The following is a 20,976-nucleotide window of genomic DNA, read 5'->3' as shown; positions in this document are numbered from 1 at the left end:
TCTGCGTAAAGTTCACCATGATCCCCTCCTCCGCTCAGGTAAGCCCAGAGTAAAGTCCATAAGTCCGTGCGCTTTGGTTCATTTGTTCTGAGTTATAACTGGACGTCCTATAGTCTAGTACTAGGTTTTAAAATCTGAATTAACAAGCATTTCAAGGATTAAAAACTATGTTCTTAATAGTATTGGCCATTAATTTACACAGACAAAAATACAGGCTCTGAAAAAAGAACCATTCAGGAACTGGTATCGAAAAACAGGTATTGTTAAAGTACTTAAAGTAACATTTCCCAGGTCTAGTAAGCGTCATGTATTGCTCATCTTACAAACGAGTCAAATATGTGACGATGCAGTAGTTTAATTACTGTATTTCTGGAGTATAAGTTGCACTTTTTGTCCGGGTTTGCGACTTATATGTGAAATGTGTTTTTTTCTTCATTATTGTGCATTTTTTTGGCTGGTTCGCCTTATACTCTGGAAAATACGGTACTTATTTTTTAAAACAAAGCATTTAACATAACAGAAAACCTTTGGTCATAGCCACAACTTATACAGTGAATAAAAAAAATAAAAATAAAATATAAAACAAAATAAACCATAGTGTGAAAAGCAGGTTTTTGACTATAAACTCTTACATAAACACAGCTACGGTTTTTGTCAGATTCTTACTGAAGCTGGCAATGAAAATATTTTACAAAATCAATTTAGTTTTCTATTTGTTCATGCTTTTTTTTTTCTTTTGGCTTTGGGTTTTGAAGGTAAGGCTCAGGAGACAGGAGCAGGTGCAGAGTGTTTACAGTGTCAGAGCAGGTTCAGGCTCACAGACAAAATGAACTGTGAATGGCCTTCTGTCTGCTTTTTATTGGACTGTTGGCAATACTGCAAAGGGTAACATGCATTTTTAACGTTACTACACATTATATACTCCATTTAAAAGCAGCTACCTGTGAAAAATGAGAACAGGCCTTTTAAAAAAACGACTTTTTCAGCTTTTAACTTTATTATAACATTGTTCCTCATTGTTCCTCATCAAAAACAGATTATTTTGCAATGTTATTCACACTCGTTTGATGAATCCTTGTTTTGTTTCGCTCCTTAAGAAAACGCAATTATGTCAGTTTTCCAGGATTGTTACATTACAGGTAAAAGTCTAAAGATTTCCTGTGCTGTTTTTGAGGCTAAATCAAAATCTGTGCATTTCTGCCGTCGCTTAAAAACGTGCAAATCCGAGTCGTGGTTTGTTTTTTCAATAGTAATTCCCTCTGAGCCGTGCACGCTTTTACCCCTGCTGTATACTCTCATTTACATCAGTTTTGCGGCGGAAATAATAGTCTCCAATGGCTATTTCTTTAATTTGTACTTGAGATCGACCAAATTGGGGTTTTTCATGGCCAATGTCGATACCGATTGATTAGAATCCAGAAAAAAAACGATGGCTGATGAGCTCTGCCGATATTTTTGGGGGTGATTTTGAATAATTTCCCCCCCATAAATGTATGAATTGAAATAAATACTAACATAAATACTGTCTATACTTTTCACAGCTCTGCATAATTCAACTGTAATAAGATAAAAAGCTGTAGCAAAAGACAAAGTTTAAATCTGTCAAGTGGACCAATTGGAGGAGTGAAAACAACAAAACGTCTTCATTCGTACAACGATTTGTCCAGTTGACAGATTTAAACTTCGTCTTTCCCTGTGGATCAGACCTGGACGACTCAGGGATTACACAGAAATCTTAATAGAAATCATTTTTAAACCTGCTTTTACTGCTAACCCATAATAGAGCCGTGCAATCTCATTTTGCATGTGCCATAAGACGGATCGCCGATACGCAAAAAGCGCAAATATCGTCTCGCCTATCTCTAGTTTGTACCACGGACTGTATAAAGAAGTGGACTAAGTCAGTGTGACGTCACCCGCAGCGTTCAGCTCATCGAGGCGAGCAGTTTTAACGGCAAATTTGGAGTATCATAGCAACCAACGAGCCAATCCAGAGCGAGGCTGTGGAAGGTAACGCCCCTTCCTCTCCGCTCTCGCCTTTTAACCTTATTATAACACTGTTCCCTCATCAAAAACATACCAGGAGTTGTATTTCGCAATGCTCTTAACACTTGTATGATGAATCCTCGCTCCCTATGAGCTTTAAAAAAATATGCAATTGTGAGTTCCCCAGGTTTGTTACGTTATAGGTAAAAGTCTGGGAGCATCTACTTAGCAACGCTGCCTGATTTGTCTCTTATTAACGTTTATATCTTGATTTACGGACACAATACCGAAATAAAAACACCAGGATCATGTAGAGGGTTAATACGAACATTTAAGACCAAAACGACGAGTCTGACGGCAGCAGTTACAGAGAGAGGTGACAGTTTTCTAACGTATGTCCATGATCACTTCTTATTCGGATCGCGGCGGCGGCTAGCAGGTTAGCAATGGTTTGTACGCACAGTTTTGCACCTAGATTAACAAACCTGGCCCATAATATTAATCAAGCGTAGACACAAGAATTGGCTCTGGATTATACAACCATTTACGCTCGGATGAGAATTTAGTTCTTTCCTTCAACTCTCTTCTCTCTTTTACCAGTTCTTGTCATCAGCAATAAGTACCGCTCCGTTCTAGTCAATCTTTTATTCCTCCTGTCCACTGCGGGCGTCTCCACTGATTTGGCCAAAATGAGAGCAAAAGCAGCGGCTGCGGTTTCGATGAATATTAATGTCTCCCTTTACACATCTACTGCAGCTTTAAGTGGGTAAAATGGTACTAGCATGTTTTTTATTCATTCTTCCTTTTAGTCTTAATTATTTATCTCCTCGTAGGACAAAATGTTATAAAATGGCTATGTATTTCCCATGTAGGGCTTCCCTGAGTTGCTATGTGGACTCTTGTATGTTTAACTTGCTTGAATAATGTATCTTAGAGCAGACGTCTTCTATAATTGAGGTATTGTGAGGCGTGGAGCGCGTCCCTCTGTGCCCGTACTCAACTTTATGGCAGCTATTAAAGTCTTACAGCAGTTTACCAGTCCTGCATAGTCTGATGAATCGTGTACATGAGCGTATGACCGCGTAACGCAAGAGCCAAGACAAATACTATTTCATTTATTTGGATTTAGTATTACGTATTATATTTTATGTTGTTTTAATAGGCTGTTACTCGGGCATATTATTGGTTGATGATGTAGCTTTTATTATTAACAAAATGGTTCTTTATCGTTTTAAGCTTGTAAAGTTTGGACGGTGACTCTAAAACATCGCAGGCGTCACATACATATACACATAAATCCATGCAGACTCAGGACTCATTTCGTAGTCGACTGTTTCCTGAGATTATGAGAGAAAAACACTGTACGCTTTGATTGTGCTGCATAGAAATAATGTCCATTTTGAAATCTATAAACAAAACAAACAACTATGATATTACATTTAGATAACAAAACACAGTATTTGAAACAGTTTGTTCCATTTGCAGATTAAACCTCCCCCTCCTCCTTTCCTTTCTTCTGTTTAACCTCCTGAGACCTGGCGTCCTCATCTGTGGACAACACATTTTGGATTGTTTAGGCCACAGTGCAAATTTTTTAGAAGAACAGCAACAAGAACATGTTCAATTTTGAATATTTCTAAGAGTTTAGAATATTTATTTTTTTGTTTATTTGTATTTTATTTTTTTATTTAATTATTTTTATTTAATTATTTTATTTTTATTTGTTTTTATTATTATTTTTATTGTATTTTTTTATTTTATTTATTTATTTATTATTTTATTTGATTAAAGCTCGGGTCTCAGGAGGTTAATCTAAAAATCTATAAACCTATCCCTCTAAGTTATATTATATGATTGTGGGAAAGATGGACTGGTGTGGGCAGTGTCTGAGCCTTAAGTTCTTTGTTTTGTTTGTATTTGTCTGTGTTCCCTAGTCTTTTTATGTTTTTCCCTTTAAACATGGCCGCCATCTTCGAGCCTCACTCACCTTCAGCCGCCTCCGTCCCCGTTTAAGACGACTGGGGACACCTGCTGGCCTGGAGTGGACAGTGCGCCTTTGTCCTTCGTGTGCGTCTCTTCGGTTCAGTGGCTTTGTTTTATGAGACACTTCGTCGTCAGTGCTGATCGTTTCTCTGTTCGTAAGATTTTGTTATTGTAAAATTTGTGTTTTAGTTACTTTACCTTTGTTTTTTTCTTGGTTTAATTCCTTGCGAGGAAGCTTTTATTTATACATGTTTAGTTCCTTTTGATTTAGTTTACCCTTTCCTGTTAATTAAATGACTTATTTTACCATTTCCTGTTAATTAAATTACTTATTTTACCATTTCCTGTTAATTAAATGACTTATTTTACCCTTTCCTGTTAATTAAATGACTTATTTTACCCTTTCCTGTTAATTAAATGACTTATTTTACCCTTTCCTGTTAATTAAATGACTTATTTTACCATTTCTCCACCTTGGTTTTCTTTTTGTTACGTCCCTTCTCCTGTTTTGGTTTTTGTTTTTCCTCGAGTGATTCAGAAAAGAGGGACTGACCGTGTGAATGGTCATGTATGTTAGATGTTAGTTTACAGAATGAACATTTCTTCTATATGTGGTAGAAGCTGAGGTTAAAGGAGGAGGAGAAGTCACAGCCGTCATTTATTTTGGCACAAATGTGGGATCCTGTAGGACTAAACTTCAGACTTTAGATTTACCGTTCGTCATGTTCCAGTAATGATCTGACTTGGTCTATAGAAGCTCAAACTGTTGCTCTGCTTTTGAGACCGATATGCAGTTGTCCATTGTCTCCCTGATGCTCCTGGTCCTCCTTGTGTCCATGGGAATGTCCTCTCTCTCCTGGGTGAAGATGTTTGATCAGGAGACTCAGAGACATCCATAAACTCTGTGTCTGGATGTGCTTTGTCGGTTGGTCCTGTCCCGCGCTGGGCCGCCTGACGATGTTGTGGAGCACTGCAGAGAAAACCCACTGGAACGAAGACGAGAACTGAAATGATAAACGTTCTGGAATGTCCTGTTTTTGTGCAACACATAAACCTCGATGTTAGCGCTGCAAGTCAGATTAATAATAACAATCATGTGTATTTACTCGTTTTGGAGAGTTTCAAAACCAAATTCTGATATATGTTTGATATATACTTCTTATGATCGAACTCAGGCAACTATTGCATTTATTTATTTTATTTATTTATTTATTTGAAGGACAGTGTGCAGATACATTAAAAAGATGGCTGCACCAGATTTAGAAAAATGCTAATTTCCATCTGTAGCCATTTGGTCCCAACAAAAACCTTGGAGACCCATTAGGATTTTCGTTGGGTCGTGTGAAGTTTCCAAGTGAATGAACGTCTGGACACGACCTTCAGTGCAGCGTAGAGAAGGCTGCCTGTCCCGTCCCTCCACATACAGATAAAATGCAAACTTATTCTCCAAACTGTTATGGAAAAAGTCTTTTTTGAGTGATAAGACGCTCCCTCTTAGCTCCTCTCTTCCTTCTCTTCTGCCTAAACGTATTGTTATTATTATTATTATTATTATAGCCAACAAGGACAAACGTGAGACACAAGGCAACTCTGGCAACGGAGCGGAGAATGGACAATGTCTTGAAGGACCTGCAAAACGTCAAAGAGTTTAGGTTTACTGGAGGAAATCGTCATCTTTAATGCATATGTTTTAAATGGTCGGTCAAGCAGAGGTCATTTTATACACGTGCAGCTTCACAGAGACGGTGACAAACGCAAACCTCATCATGTTAAGTGATTAATAAACTATCCCCGTGTGCGGACACAGATGGACACGATCCTGTAAAATAGCACTGTTCAGCCCGGGTGCCCTGCCCGCTGGACCCTCACGTTCACAATCTGGTTTTGAGATTCTGTTTAATCATCTTAGACTTTTTTTTTTTCACTCCTTACTAGGGTTTTGCACGATTTGGGAAAAAATATCTAATTACAATTCTTCATCCATGCATTGCAACTGAGATTAAATTTGTGATCTATGTTTTGATGATAGAAACCTGTTCAGAGTTCAAATATTAAACGCCGATACTGAAAGCGACAAACTAATGCAAGAATCGCATCTCAGAACATGTCCGTACAGATCGAAACTACGGGGTTATGCAGAATAAGAAAGAAAACCAAAGGGAATTATCGTCCTTCAAAAACTGTATACTTTCTGTCCCTGTGTCTCAGATGGATACACCACAGACGACATCGAGTTTTACTGGAGGGGAGGACACAACGCGGTGACCGGAGTGGACCGAATCGAGCTGCCCCAGTTCTCCATCGTGGACCACAAACTCATCGCAAAGAAGGTGGTTTTCTCTACAGGTAAACACACACCAACGACCGTCCTGTGTTACAGTCGTCCCTCGCTATATCGCGGTTCACCTTGCGTGGTCTCGCTGTTAAGTATGAACATGCATTGTGTTCTGTGTCCTGATTGGCTAAGGGACTGTAGACCATTGTCAATTTACATAAGCGTTGGATCGCAGTGTGACTCTGAAGTGCTGTACGTTTGCAATTTGTTTTCTCCCCGACAAAACCCACAATGTCGATGAAACGTTCTGCACCGACAAAGACGCCGACGAAGGTTTGAACTTTGAGAGAGTTTAAACGAGAGAGAAATGTGAGAAAATGTGTGAGAAAAGTGTATAAAGTGTGTGGTGAGGGGTTTTACAGACAAAAACATAGAATAATTGTAAAAAATAAAGCTGATACTTCATGGATTTCGTCTGTTGCGGGTTATTTTTAGAACGTGACCCCCGCAATAATCCAAAAATTAAACGATTAAAAGTGCACTATTATGTCACCATGGATATTTTATTTTACTTCAACACATTTTTTTTAATCAGTAGTAAATGAAAGATACGCGATGCTGTGGCGGACTCAAAAAGTTGCGTGCGTCTTTAATTTTACCTGCCGTTCTCTAAACATAATAGGCTTATGTAATGTTGATGACACCTGAAAAAGTGCAGTGCTCTCAGACAAAAATAAATAAATATAACTCTAAAAATGCTGTAGAAAAGGCTGTATGCACTGCTAAATGATGCAATTCTAAACTGTTACGAACCGTTCCTTGGGTAGGAAAAGGTTATAAAAAGGTGAATAATAAGTGGCTGTTTTAACTATAAAGTAATTATAAAGTAAACCTAGAATTACACAGCAAAATAAAATAAAAAAAGAAGGCTCAACGAGTTCAAAACTGACGCAAAGTAAAACACAAAACAGTCTCAAAACTACTTCAAAGTACTACAGATTTCTCAAATTTTACAGGGTTTAAAGTCCGACAGTTTCGCAGGCGTAGGTCACAAGTGGCGTGCGGTTCAAAATCAGAATCCTGCAGCGCCGAGTGGCAGGAGGCGGGTCCTTTTAAGGAGCGGCAGCTGCAGGTGGGACCCCCAGGAGTTGCCGGGCTCTGGCACGTCGCACCAATCAACACACAGATGCCAGTTTACGAGCAATCCACCAGGAGAGGCCTTTGGTTTCAGAGATTGCACACAGAAACATCTCAGCAGCAGGGACAACACAAATACACCTGTCGGACGAGCTGAAGACCGAGCGCCGTGACTCTCCCCCTTCATAAACCAACACCAACGTGAATCTCTTTCCATACTCGGCCTCTAAACTGTCTTATTCAGCACCGCAAACGCATTGTTGAAGACTAAAGCTACACTGTGTAACATTTCTGGTGTAGTTTCCGCCATTTAACTTCTCCATCTTGCGTGTATTTACCTGCCGGTCACTTTATTGCTCAAAAATACTCAAAGGAAGAAAAACAACAGCTTTTCTGTCCAGATAAATGAAACTATAAAACCAAACCTTTAAGAACATGCGTTTTACTGTGAGTGGGGCTGCCTCTCCGCAGATCTGACATGTAACTTAGCCTGGTCCCATCACCTGACGTCGATACATTTAATGCCATACTGTAGAACATTCCAGGAAAGGCTTTAACATCTGCACGGAGAAGGACAGAACATCAAAATTTACATACAAACATTATTTTATTTAAGCTATTTTGAATACACACAACTTTGCATGGATTTGTTTGGCATTTCAACATGTTATTAACTGTTTTTTTTAATATATTCACTCTTCAATGCGAGAAAGGGCTTGTCCAGGTCATAGACGCTGGGCTAAAAACAAAAAACAAAACAAAACGTCTTCGCTAACAGCCTAAAATACGAGCTGAACGTGTCTGCATTTCATTTATTCCACTATAATACATTTTTCTGTCTCATCTCTTTAATTAAACCCTGCGCTGGGCCACGTCATATATCATTTTCACTACGGCACAGCGGATAATGTTCCAATTTTAATTCATTTTGCCCGTTTTATACAAATTAGCATAAAATTAGAATGCGCTCACAAGCCAACGGTACGGTTAAAAACGCCTTGTATTCCCTTTTTAATCCACCCGTAAACACATTTATTGTGATATTCATCTACACTTCATTTACATATTTATACATTTGCCGTACACGCAATTGTGCAAGTCAAATTACCAATTTGCTGAGCACAATCTATGGGAAACCGGTATATTGAATAAATGCAAAACACTAACTCAATAACTGTGAAATGGCCAACCAATAAACTCAACGCTTTCTGCATGCGCCCAAATCTATTAATAACACAATGTGGACCCACCCGAGCGTGAGTTGAGCTTGAATGGGTCAGTCGTTGCGTAGTGAAAGCTCGAGTTTCATTATCCCGTCCGGAAATATGGAAATTGGGGGAATCCCTTTTAACAGGCGCGGCGTTTTGATGCTCGCGTTTGACCCCGAGGTCGCTCCAAACGCATCATCAGCACCAGGAGATAGATCCTTTATCCAATATAGAGCCGCCGCAGCCAAGGGTGGACAATGTCACCACCATGCCACGGGGAAGGATTTCACAGATTACAATAAGTGGCTTTTGGCGAGTGCCGGCTATCAGCAGCGCGTTTAACAGATGGTCAATGGTGGAGGTGGAAACGGAATTTTTTTTACTCTGGGTTGAATTCATTTTGTCTAAAACGTAGACTCTATATATAAATGGACACAGCTAATGTGTGAGCCGCCGTGTTCCAAATGAGGATGTGCTCATGGGCGCGCTGCCGGCTCCATCAGCTCTGGCTCCAATTCACTTTACATTGAAAAACCGTCGCCCTTCTCTCTGTAACTGCTGCAGTGATCCTCGTCATTTTGCCTCATCCACCAGTAATCTGACCAGAACTGAAGCAGCGGCTTGAATGATCCGCGAAATGTCCCCACTCTTACAACGTTTTGTCCAGTTGACAGATTTAAACTTCCGTCTTTTACTCATCTTTTTGGTCTTAAATGTTCGTATTAACCCAGTCTACATGATCCTGGTGTTTTTATTTTAATATTGTGTCTGTAAATCACGATATGAACATTAATAACAAACAAATCAGTTGCCTTCTTTCCCTGAAGTGGCTCCTGCAAGTGTTAGCAATAGGCTTAATTAACAGCGTTGCTAAGCCCCCGCTCGATGTTAAATCAGTGGTGCAGGCGGGAATGGGCGTTACCCTCCACAGCCTCTCTCCGGATTGTCTCTTTGGTTGCTATGATCATCTCCAAATTCACCGCTATAACAGCTCTAGCCTCGATGAGCTTCATTTGGAGCTGAACGTGACGTCACACTCACTTAATCAACTTCTTTATATGGTCTATGGCAGGGGTGTCCAAATTATGGCCCAGGGGCAAAATGCGGCCCTCAAGCCAATTTTTATTGGCCTTCAGTTGAACTGGCCTAATTGATAATCATCAGTACTTTTTATAGCAAATTTGAGTAATCCTACCAATATAACCTAAATAACATCACACTGCATTGTCATACAGACCTAATAATATTATTTCAAGTCTTATTTAAAGTTTGTTAAATGCACCATGTGGACTCTCCACTGTATTGACACTGGTCTGTGGTCCTCTGTGTCAAATACTTTTCAAGATATGGCCCGGTCTATGGTCTAAAACAGGGGTGTCCATTACGTCGATCGCGATCTACCTGTCGATCGCGAAGGCATTTTGTGTAGATCACGTCCCGTCATCCATCCAGTCACATGACTAATATACAGGACAACAGTCAGATTACACCTGACTCTAGGTCACATCATGGGCGCTGCATAAACAAGTGCGAGTTAGTTTAACCCTATAGCGTCGGATCCTATCGTTGCCGACAGAGCGGGTTGTGGACTTTCCAGCAGTGTAAGTCCGTGCCCAGTCGTGCTCTCATGTAAATTCAAACGGCGTCTCAAAGCGGAAACATGGGGCTATTTAAATATTTTTCCATCATTACGGTAATCTGCCTGTGTTGTCCCTCGAAGGCGACGAATGAGAGCGCGGGGGCTGAGGGGATTTTCTCTCATTTATTCGATGCGTAAAAGAAAAAATACGGAAGGATGTGTAAAATAGAAGTAGTTGTGTGGAAAAAAATGCAGTAAATTCTGCTACTTAGTTTTGTCTTTTTTTATAGCCATAAAAATCAGATTAAAACGTAATCCACATGATTAGCTCTGTTATCGCTTTCAAACAAAAAATGCAATTTTACTCCTGGCTCCTGTCAGAAGCTTCTGCCCGAACTCTGCATCCCTCACTGATTCTATTCAGTGTCAGAGCAGTGATCATCATTCAAGTCATTATGAACATGTAAGAAGTTCAGTTGTGTTGTGCAGTATTATCTCATGACGTTGTGCAAAGTACATGAAAATGCACTGTACATGTAATAATTCATAATACATTTACAAATAAATATATGTGTAACATTTTTGTATTAGGTGGTAGATCTTTCAGACACGATCATTTTAAAAGTAGCTCACATACTGAAAAAGTCTGAGCACCCCTGGTCTAAAAGATAACGGTGTAACTTTTCTGAGAGAGTTCGCCACCTGCTTCTCTTCACATTTTTAAGCAGTAAAAACATCTGTAATTGATTAAATATGAGATAATGCCATACAGTACTGTAACACTTCACTGATCAGATTACTGCTGGACACTGCCTTATATATATTTGTAGATTTATTCGGTCATTACATTCAAATCAAACATTATTCAGCTTGCGTAAGGTTGTACATAACATCTCTATCATGACCGAAAGGGTTTAGGCTGAAGTAAAGAAAAAAATATAAAGATATAAAAATACATCTGTCTGAAGGGAGGAGCTAACAACACTAAAACTAACACACCTGTTGTTTACCACCAAAACTGCAACTACAGCCCCAAATCTGTTCAAAATCATATCAAAAGTGAGTTGTTTTCGTACCAAAATACCTCCCAGTGCAGAGAACATACAGTACACGCACACTTTACTCTCCACCATCACCCCTCCAAGAAAATCTCACATAAAAACATCTATATTTATTTTTTACGGAGTGAAAAATAACAAGCTGCTGACACTTGGAAGTATTTTTATCGTGTTATTGTGGGTTCCATTGTTCTGTATTTGAAAACTCATGATTGACACAGAGCGGAGATAACGGCTGGCGTCAAACAACACTCAAGGAGCTGATTAACTCATGAGTCAGTGCACTTGAAAATAATTAGGTTTCAGATCTGATAATTAACAGCGAGGAGATAATTCAATGTTTTTTTATTTATTTATTTCTGTGTGTGCGCTTTTAATATTGTCTGGACCGAATTGCGCTGGTTAGAACAGATATAACAGGTTTTTACTTTTCAATCGTTTTCTTAAATAGTGCTCTGTCGGGTAAGACTTCGCAAAACAGGAAGTAGTTTTCACAACCTTAAACTAGACTTATGACAAACTTAACATTTACAATATTGTTCCAAATGAAAAATTATCACCTTTATGGTCTTATAGACGAAGGGGGAAATTAAATATGAAATGTATAAAAGAAAACGAGTCAAGTCAATTTTCTTACAGGTATTACTAACACAACAGTGCCATCTAGAGGTCGAACAAGTGAACTGTAACACACATGTAAACACGTACATGAAGCGTAGGCAGAAATAAACACGTGTCTGGTTTGTTAACGTAAGATATTAACAGTTAATCGGATAAAAGAAGCATCTGGATCTCACTCCAAATCACTAAATATGTTGAATTCTTCATCCTCGGCGTCGCTTCTGAACAACTCCGCTAACTCCAGCTGTCATACTGGTACACAAGTCTTATTACACACGTCTGTACAAATAAACTTTCCTTGTCTTTCCATCATCTTTAAGTAGCTGCTTTATTGTTACCGTCTTTATCCAAGCTGTACTTCCTGTTTTCCCGTACAGGAGCTTACCCACGCCTGTCCCTGAGTTTCAAACTGAAGAGGAACATCGGTTACTTCATCCTGCAGACGTACATGCCCTCCATCCTGATCACCATCCTGTCCTGGGTCTCCTTCTGGATCAATTACGACGCTTCAGCTGCCAGAGTGGCCTTGGGTAAAACAGCCCTCTGCAAACACTACATTAAACAAGCAGTGGACATGGTTAAGTTTAAATTAATGTTATTATGAACATGACACTGTTAGCACGAGCGAGTCTACACATCAGTCAGAGTCGTAATTGCTTTTGCCGCAGTGTATGTTGATACGGGAATGAGCTCATACAGGGTTTGTCTGGTTGGGTTGAATGCAAATGACTTTAAGTCTGGCAATTCATTTAGAATATTTAAAAATTCAGATCACATTGACTTTTAGCCCCAATACAGACTCAGAGTCAAGGTTTTCAGATAATGTGGCCTGGTCCTGGAGTTTAGCGAGTGACAATTCAGATCAGAGAGGCATTTTAGGTTGGTTAGTTAGTTATTTTTATTTATATATTTTTTTGGATTTATGTTTTTTTATGTTTTTATTTATTTATTCATTTATTTATTTAAAGCCAGACAGACATACAAGTGAAGCATTTTAAATACAACAGATGTTAATAATGAGACGCACTGATTTCAATAACAAGACAAGACAAACGTTTGTAGACAAAAAAATTAATTAATAAAAAATATATATATAATCAAAATAAACTATGAGTGTTTATGTGTGTGTAAAGTGGTGCATAGACCTGTGCGATATATTGCTTAACTAAATATAGACAATAAACGATAATATTGACACCAAACCATCGAGCAAAATAAAGTCCCAAAATCTGTTCTAAATGTGCAATGTTTAAAAAAAAACCATGAGCTGCAGTAAATAAACGGCAGAATGCAACAGTTAAGTAGTTTTATTGTAGTGGTTAGTTTGTGTCTCTAATGAAGTTCATAATTCAACCTTCTGCTGTTCACATTGTAAATGGTAAACGGCCACATTTTTATACTTTGTGTACTCCAGTGTGTGAAAGGTTCCTTGATGTAAAGCTCTTTGAGTGACTTGAATTCGGAAAACCAGACAGTGGGGGCGAGGTGGGTTAAGTGTCTTGCCCAAGGACACAAGGACAGCATTCATATGACCACTCTACCGATGATGTTTATGTCGAGAAAGGGATTCAAACCGCCAACCTTCAGATCAGTGGACAAACACTCTGAGCTACTGTCGCCAATTGTATCATAACCATAGACTGTAAAATAGAGGTAGTTATCTGAAAAAAGGCAAAAGTACAAGCTGGTACTTCCTTTAACATGATTTTTATGGCTAAATAAAGACAAAAAAAAGTCTGGCTGTAATAGTCTATAATGTGCTCAGTCCTTAAAGGGTTTTAAATCAAAATATGAACATTAATAACAGACAAATCAGGCGCTTTCTTTCCCCCGAAGTCGCTCCCCCTAGCGTTAGCAACAGGTTCGATTGACCGCTCCTAAACCAGAGCCTGTCAATCTGGACTGGAAGGGGTTTTACCTTCAACAGTCTCGCTCCTGATTGGCTCTTTGGTTGCTATGATACTCGCAGTCGGACCTCCAAATAAGGAAGTCGGCTCTAAATTCGCCGCTATAACTGCTAGCCTCGATTCGCTTCATTTGACTGGAACGCTAAAGGCTACGGGCGACGTCACACTCAGTCCACTTTTTTATACAAACTATGATCATAACACAGGAAAATAACCAAAAACACCCAATTAGTTCAAATACTGACCCCCAAAAATGATTGTTCCGTCTGTCACGTATTGAAGGATAAGTCGATATAGTAATTGACAGGTCTAGTAGTACAAAATACTCATGCAGTATGAGAAGCCCCACTGTGCAGGCTTAACCGCAGCTCGATTTAGCTAATGTTCATACAGACCCCAGCTGCACCTGCATTATAATCTACACACATCAACATTATTTAAGGTAATTTCTATCCACAGTCACCGCAAACAATTAGTAAATGGTCAGGCAGCTGTCACAAAGCCGTCAAGGCTCACAACGGGACTCGGGTAATTTCACACAAGCTGCTCCTGTCTATAGCACAACAAAGGATTTATACTGACGTTCGGTTTACAGTAACGACTAAAACCAGGCCACGCTGAAGACTGAGCAGCAAATAACGGGAGCAGGAGTAACTAGGGCTGAACGATTTGGGGAAAATATATATGTATAGCTGCCATTTCTGTGGGAAGATTTGCGATTTCTGTTTTAATGATAAGATTCTGTTCAAAGTTCATGTTTTAGCCTCGTCTGCTACTGACAAAAAGACTGAAAAATAACAGATGGCATTTTAGAACATGTTTGTGCAGATCTAAACTACAGGATAAGTAATAAGATATAGAATGAAAGGATTTAGTAGTAGTAGTAATAGTAGTAGTAGTAGTAGTAGTAGTAGTAGTAGTAGTTTGTTCTTTATTTGTCAGGGATCATGCACAAGTTCATTAATATTGCAAAAGAAAAGATGATTTGTGCCAGATTTAGCTACTGCTACTTTCCATCTTCAGTCTAGTAGTAGTAGTAGTAGTAGTAGTAATAGTTGTAGCAGTAGTAGTAGTAGTAATGATAGTAGTAGTAGTTGTAGTTCTTTCTTTCTTCTTGTCAGGAATCATGCACAAGTTCATTAATCTTGCAAAAGAAAAGATGATTTGTGCCAGATTTAGCTACTGCTACTTTCCATCTTCAGTCCCGTAGTAGTAGTAGTAGTAGTAGTAGTAGTAGTAGTAGTAGTAGTAGTAGTAGTAGTAGTAGTATAGGCAATACCATGTATACTGTGATAAAAGAGTGGGAAGTCACTTGCCCAAAGACGTAACAACATGAATTGAGTATAACAGAATTCAAACCAACAACCTTCTAGTTTTAGTACTAAATCTTACCTCTAGAGCGGCTGTTGTTCTTTTATACATTTACGTTTGCCCACTGATCAGAAGGTTAACAGTTTGAATCTCGCTCTCGACATAAACATTATTGGTTGAGCGGTCAAATACATCGACTCACAGGTTGGCAGTGCGATTCCAGGTCCCTCAGATGAGTACTATTGCTGTGTTCTTGGGCAAGACACTTAACCCACCTCGCCCTCAACGGAATGAACGAGTGAGTGGTCCCTTGATATAAAGTGTTTTGAGTGTGTTGAAGGTGGAAAAGCGCTGTATAAGAATGTGACCGTTGACGATAGATGTGCATTTTGACAAACAGACCTGTAGGAGTGTTCATATTTGTGTCTTTGGTCTAGTTAGGCTCAGTATTTATCGTACTTTTTCTTTGCAGTAGTGGGGAGGGAGTGTTACAAATGTCATCTGTCTTTTAAGTACTTCATCGTTGTGTCTTAGGTTCTACAAAAAGTTGTATTTTTGTAGTTTTGATGTGACTGTTAAGGCTTTAAAGTAGATTTAGAATAGAGTATTTGCTCCTTGACTGACAAGTGTTGGAATTTGTGCCAAAATTTCGACTTTAGAGTCAAAGCGATTGGATGAAAAACAACGCTCCGTAATACAGTTTTTTACCAATCCTCTATGCGCCCTCCCATATAACACCCCCCCCCCTCCTCCTCCTCCTCCTGCTGCACCTCCTCCCCTACAGAGCCCCGTGCAATCAGCGAAATGGCCCCGTTGCGTAAACCTGGGGAGGAGCGCGGCGATGTACTACGCTCGTGTGGAGGCGAAGACAAATATAGACCAATATGTGTAGCCTCTGACAGCATTCCGGCTATATTTGAAATCCTGTGATGGATATTTGACACGTTAATACACCACGATGTCTAAAAATACAAGAGTTTTTAGGGGGAAAGGGAGGTCAGTGTCAGTTCATTTGAAAAAGCTATAAATATTTAGTGCTCACAAAACGGTTAACGCAGTAAACAACAAACAGTAATGGATTGTATTTATGTTATGTGTGTTTATCTATGTATGATTTATTTATTTATAGAGATAGAAGGAACTTTATGGAAGATTTTGATGATAAATTCCCCCAAAAATTACCCAGATACGAGGTAATGCTCCAAATAATCTCCAATCAGAAAGCAGAATGTGCCTCACCTGAGACTTTTATCTGGGTTGCCATTTTCAATGCCAAAATCCAGTTTGTTTAAACCTAAAAGTACTCGCTCTGATCTGAATCGCCACCACCTCAACCCCCAAACACTAAGGTTGCAGGCTACATTGCAGTTCATTTAAGCTACGAGAAGATAATGAGAACCTTTATTTGTCACAACAATGGCGAAATCTCTTACGGTAGAAAACTTAACAAAAGTTTTTACTTCATACCAACTACTTTTTCCACTTTTCCATGTCCCTATGGATGGGTAGATAGCAGTTAGCGCCCTCTGCTGGTGTTTTGAAGCCTTTGACGGGTTTCCATCCAGCAAAAAAACATTGTGGTGTTACTCTAAAGGAAATATCAAGACTCAAGCGTCCAGAAGTTTAAATAATTCTCACGGAGGAACTTTTGCAGAATAAATGAACCCAAAAAATGTCCACAAAATATTGCAAATGAAACTAAAAATGTTCACAAAATATTGCAAATGAAACTAAACAAACAAATCTCCACTGCTGTGTTATTAGTTTTCCAAAAAGTTAAGACTCTCTTTTCTCCAAACTGTCTCCAACTTTCCCAGTAGGAGTTCCCACTAATGAACAGGATCATGGCTGACATTTGAATTTCAGATTCTCACATTTCTTGCGGTGCAGTTCTTTTTGGCTCATTTTTCTAACTGCATCTGAAAGCACAGGAGTGGGGTCCTTGGTTTCATCGATCCTGACAGTCCTAATCAAATGTAGAAGTGGCACTGATTTAATCTGGGAGGTCGCTTGTCCTGGGCTCTCAAAAAACATCACTTAGAATTTCAGATTTTGTGAGTTTGATGAATAAACTTTACGTCTAAACAAGTCCTTGATACTAGCTGAACATTTATTAAAGACAATGAAAAGCTGTAAGCTGTTTTAAACATCTACTACTGCTCCATTTGAGATTGAATCCACCAATAATGTTGTGGTTTGGGCTGAAATTAGCATTCATAACAGGGAAAAGCTAATGTGACTGACAAAAGACAAAATAATACAGACATGAGGAGAAGAGCCGCTGAGGTGGCTTGGCTGTTCCTGTTCCTCCTAGACGAGATGTTCTGGGCACGTTCCACCGGGAGGAGGCTCTAGGGAAGACACAGGACACGCTGGAGGGACTATGTCTCTCGGCTGGACTGGGTACACCTTGGGGTCCCACCGGAGGAGCTTAAGGAAGTGTCTGGGGTGAGGGAAGCCTGGGAGTCTGCTTAAATGGAATAAAATGGATGGATTTTGAAAGTACCTACTGTAATATCTTAGTGCATTTGAAACACTTTCTTATATATAGAACTTTGCTTAAAAATACTTCAAGGCTTCTATATAGACAAATATCCTGAAGTTTTTGACGTGAACATGGAGACTTTTAGTAATTATGTGTTGGTTAATCAGTTTTGAGTGGAGCGTACTGACGCCTCACTGCGAGAACATGCACAATAGGTGAAATATTTCAACGAAGGTAGTCCTGATCTAGTTTAGCACAAGATCTGGAGATGGGTTCTCAGGTGCAGCACTGCGGTGGTCACAGCTCCTGACAAGATGCCCCAGCGGCATTCAAGGATGGGTCAAATGCAGAGGACAAGTTTCCCTACAGGGACGATTAAGTGTAAGTACAGGAACTTTTTGCATTGTACAATAACAGCGTTTTATCCTTTGTCTCCAGGTATCACCACTGTGCTGACCATGACCACCATTAACACCCATCTGAGAGAAACACTGCCCAAAATCCCCTACGTGAAGGCCATTGACATGTACCTGATGGGCTGCTTCGTCTTCGTCTTCCTCGCACTGCTCGAGTACGCCTTTGTCAACTACATCTTCTTTGGACGCGGGCCGCAGAGGCAGAAGAAAGCCGCCGAACGGTCCTCTCTCGCCAACAACGAGAAGCTGAGGATGGATCCTAACAAGGTGACCATACTTTACTTTTATTTTTATGTTTTGTATGTAAACTGGGAGGATTTATAAAATACCTCATCGATTCAAGGCATTTTAAACTCTGTCTGCTCATTGCTGCTTAGTCTGAAATGTTTCCCAGTATGGCATTAAACATCTGGTGGCTACACCTGCTTGACTTCTCGAGAAACGTTACATCGTGCACTTGTATCCCCGTGTTAAAGGTTCATATTTAAAGCCACAGTATGCACCTTTCTTGCCAAAAATAGATATGTTTTTCCATTGAAATTCATAGAAAAACATGCATCTTTACTGTTCGTTTCCATGGTAATGCTGTTCCTTTGGCCCTAGACTTCCACAGTATTCCATAAAACTTCCATAACACTGAAGTTCCGAAGCATGGCGTTAACTTTCTATTTCCATGGAGTCATTGAGGTGATGTGCCACTTCCAGAAAGTCCCATCTTATAACTTTAAATGGAAGAAAAAAATACAGAAATAACAATCCATAATCGTCTAAGTCAGGGGTGTCAAACACATTTTCACCGAGGGCCACATTAGCAAAATGGCTGCCGTCGAAGGGCCAGATGTAAAATAAATGTAACTTGAAGTAATAAATACAGAAACAGTTAATTCACAATTTTTTAAAAGTAGTTACAAATAGTACATATGCATTTGCACAGATGTAAAAAAATATGGCTGTGTAACTGCATGTCTCCTGATAAATTGACATTTTAAGACCATCATACCTTTAATTTACCCTGTCGAATGATGTGGAGGGCCTCATTTAGCCCGCGGGCCTTGAGTTTGACCCATGTGCTCTAAGTGCTGCCTTAAACAGCTGCTTTGTCTTGTACCAATCACGTCTTTGTAGTATTTCTCCATGACATTCCAAAGGTAAATATCTATTGTGTTCATTGCAATGGAGCAAAACTTTAAAAAGTCAAATTATAATGAAAGAACTGCCTCCAAAGCAGCAAATGTTTTGACTTTAAAAATGTATAACGGAGTGTATATAGGCTAGGGTAATTGCTCGCACAGAAGAAAGAAGAAAGGTTGACCTGGCGCTGTCTGTTTATGCAGCGCCAGGTATTGTAACTGAATCAGCCCATTAAGCCTCTGTGAATCCTGCCTTTGGATCGAGATGTGACAGCTTTGCAGAAAATAAGGAATTTGTCCCAGTTTGGAAATCAAGATAACAAGCGAACGAGTAAAAGTGTGAAACTACCACTTTATTTACCGCACTTTTAATGTTTGGGGTTCTCCTCACAGAACAAAACGAGCAAAAACACGGAAATGATCGGTCAGAAATAATAAACAAGTGTAATTAACCTAGAAAAACCAATGAAGTAACCATGGTGACGATGTGTTTTTGCAGTGGCTTGTGGGAAACGTAGTTGGCAGAGATGACACGCTGTATGCCCGGATGAAGCAGAGGGACCTGGATGGACATGACTCCATGTGGGAGCCTATTTTTATGGACGACGCGGCCATCGGATTGGATCAGAAGAACAGGGTAATCAGACAAAACTTCACACGTGTGCGGTAAAACGTGAAAAGTTAAGAGTGTTAACTGTGCAAGGACCAATGTTGGAATAGGTTCTTCAGTCTCAAGACAACACAGTTAGCTTCCTCATCCATGCTAGTCTCATTTTAGACCTAGTTTAGTCCTAATTTAGGTCTGATATACTGTAGTTTGGGTTTAGATCTGGTAGTCATGGGTTTTGTAGCATCAAATTCTGCGACCTGGTGCAAAAAGTTTGATAACCGCTGTCCTAGTCCTCGTTTAGTCCTTGGTTGATCATCGTTTAACAAACTTTAGCTCGCTTATCGATACACGGACATAGGTTTCATCCCGTAATCTGCCTCGACGTGGCTTTTTAACTTTTATCACAGCTGTCCCTCGCTATATCGCGGTTCACCTGTTTTTCAGATTTGTTTGTGCAATTTTCCATCTTTTTTTTACAGCATATGAGCGTGCGTTGTGTTCTTTGTCCTGATTGGCTGTTGGACTGTAGACCGTCGTCCATCAGTCTCCTCCGTCCCGTGTCTCCTGTACAGTACAGAATGTGTTCAGACAAATTTACATAAACGTTGGATCGCAGTGTGAAATGTGAGAAAATGTTAACGCCTGTGTGAGAAAAGTGTATAAAGTGTGTGGTGAGGGGTTTTACAGCTGCAAAACATATAGAATACAGCGGTCCCTCGTTTATCGCGGGGGTTATGTTCTAAAAATAACCCGCAATAGGTGAAATCTGCCAAGTATCAGCTTTATTTTTTACTATTACTCTCTGTTTTTGGCTGTAAAACCCCTCACCACACACTTTATACACTTTTCTCACACAGGCGTTAACATTTTCTCACATTTCTCTCTCGTTTAAACTCTCTCAAAGTTCAAACCTTCGTCGGCGTCTTTGTCGGTGCAGAACGTTTCATCGACATTGTGGGTTTTGTCGGGGAGAAAACAAATTGCAAACGTACAGCACTTCAGAGTCACACTGCGATCCAACATTTATGTAAATCTGAACACATTCTGTACTGTACAGGAGACACGGCACGGAGGAGACGGATGGACAATGGTCTACGGTCCAACAGCCAATCAGGACGCAGAACACAATGTACGCTCAGACGATGTAAAAAGGATGTAAATTTGCACAAAAAATATCCGAAACAGCGAGACCGTGAAAGGTGAACCACGATATAGTGAGGGACAACTGTAACTGTAAAAAATAAAGCTGAAACTTTGCAGATTTCACGTA

The 20,976-nt window shown here is 39.6% G+C and overlaps 1 protein-coding gene across 2 annotated transcripts in view; it reads left to right on the top strand.

The window, feature by feature from the left end:
- Positions 1-20,976, top strand: part of LOC117381861 (gamma-aminobutyric acid receptor subunit beta-2-like) — a 109,127-nt gene that overhangs the window by 87,109 nt on the left and 1,042 nt on the right. For both annotated transcript variants that reach the window (XM_033978898.2, XM_055226396.1), the window contains exons 6-9: positions 6,178-6,315; positions 12,225-12,377; positions 17,989-18,233; positions 19,596-19,733. In XM_033978898.2, the coding sequence (XP_033834789.1) occupies positions 6,178-6,315; positions 12,225-12,377; positions 17,989-18,233; positions 19,596-19,733 (674 nt within the window). The remainder of the gene's footprint in view (positions 1-6,177; positions 6,316-12,224; positions 12,378-17,988; positions 18,234-19,595; positions 19,734-20,976) is intronic.

The sequence above is a fragment of the Periophthalmus magnuspinnatus genome, chromosome 14, assembly GCF_009829125.3.
Source record: "Periophthalmus magnuspinnatus isolate fPerMag1 chromosome 14, fPerMag1.2.pri, whole genome shotgun sequence".
NCBI classification, from domain to species: domain Eukaryota; kingdom Metazoa; phylum Chordata; class Actinopteri; order Gobiiformes; family Gobiidae; genus Periophthalmus; species Periophthalmus magnuspinnatus.
Note: the sequence above shows the minus strand (reverse complement) of the source record. Positions and strands in the feature narration are given on the sequence as shown.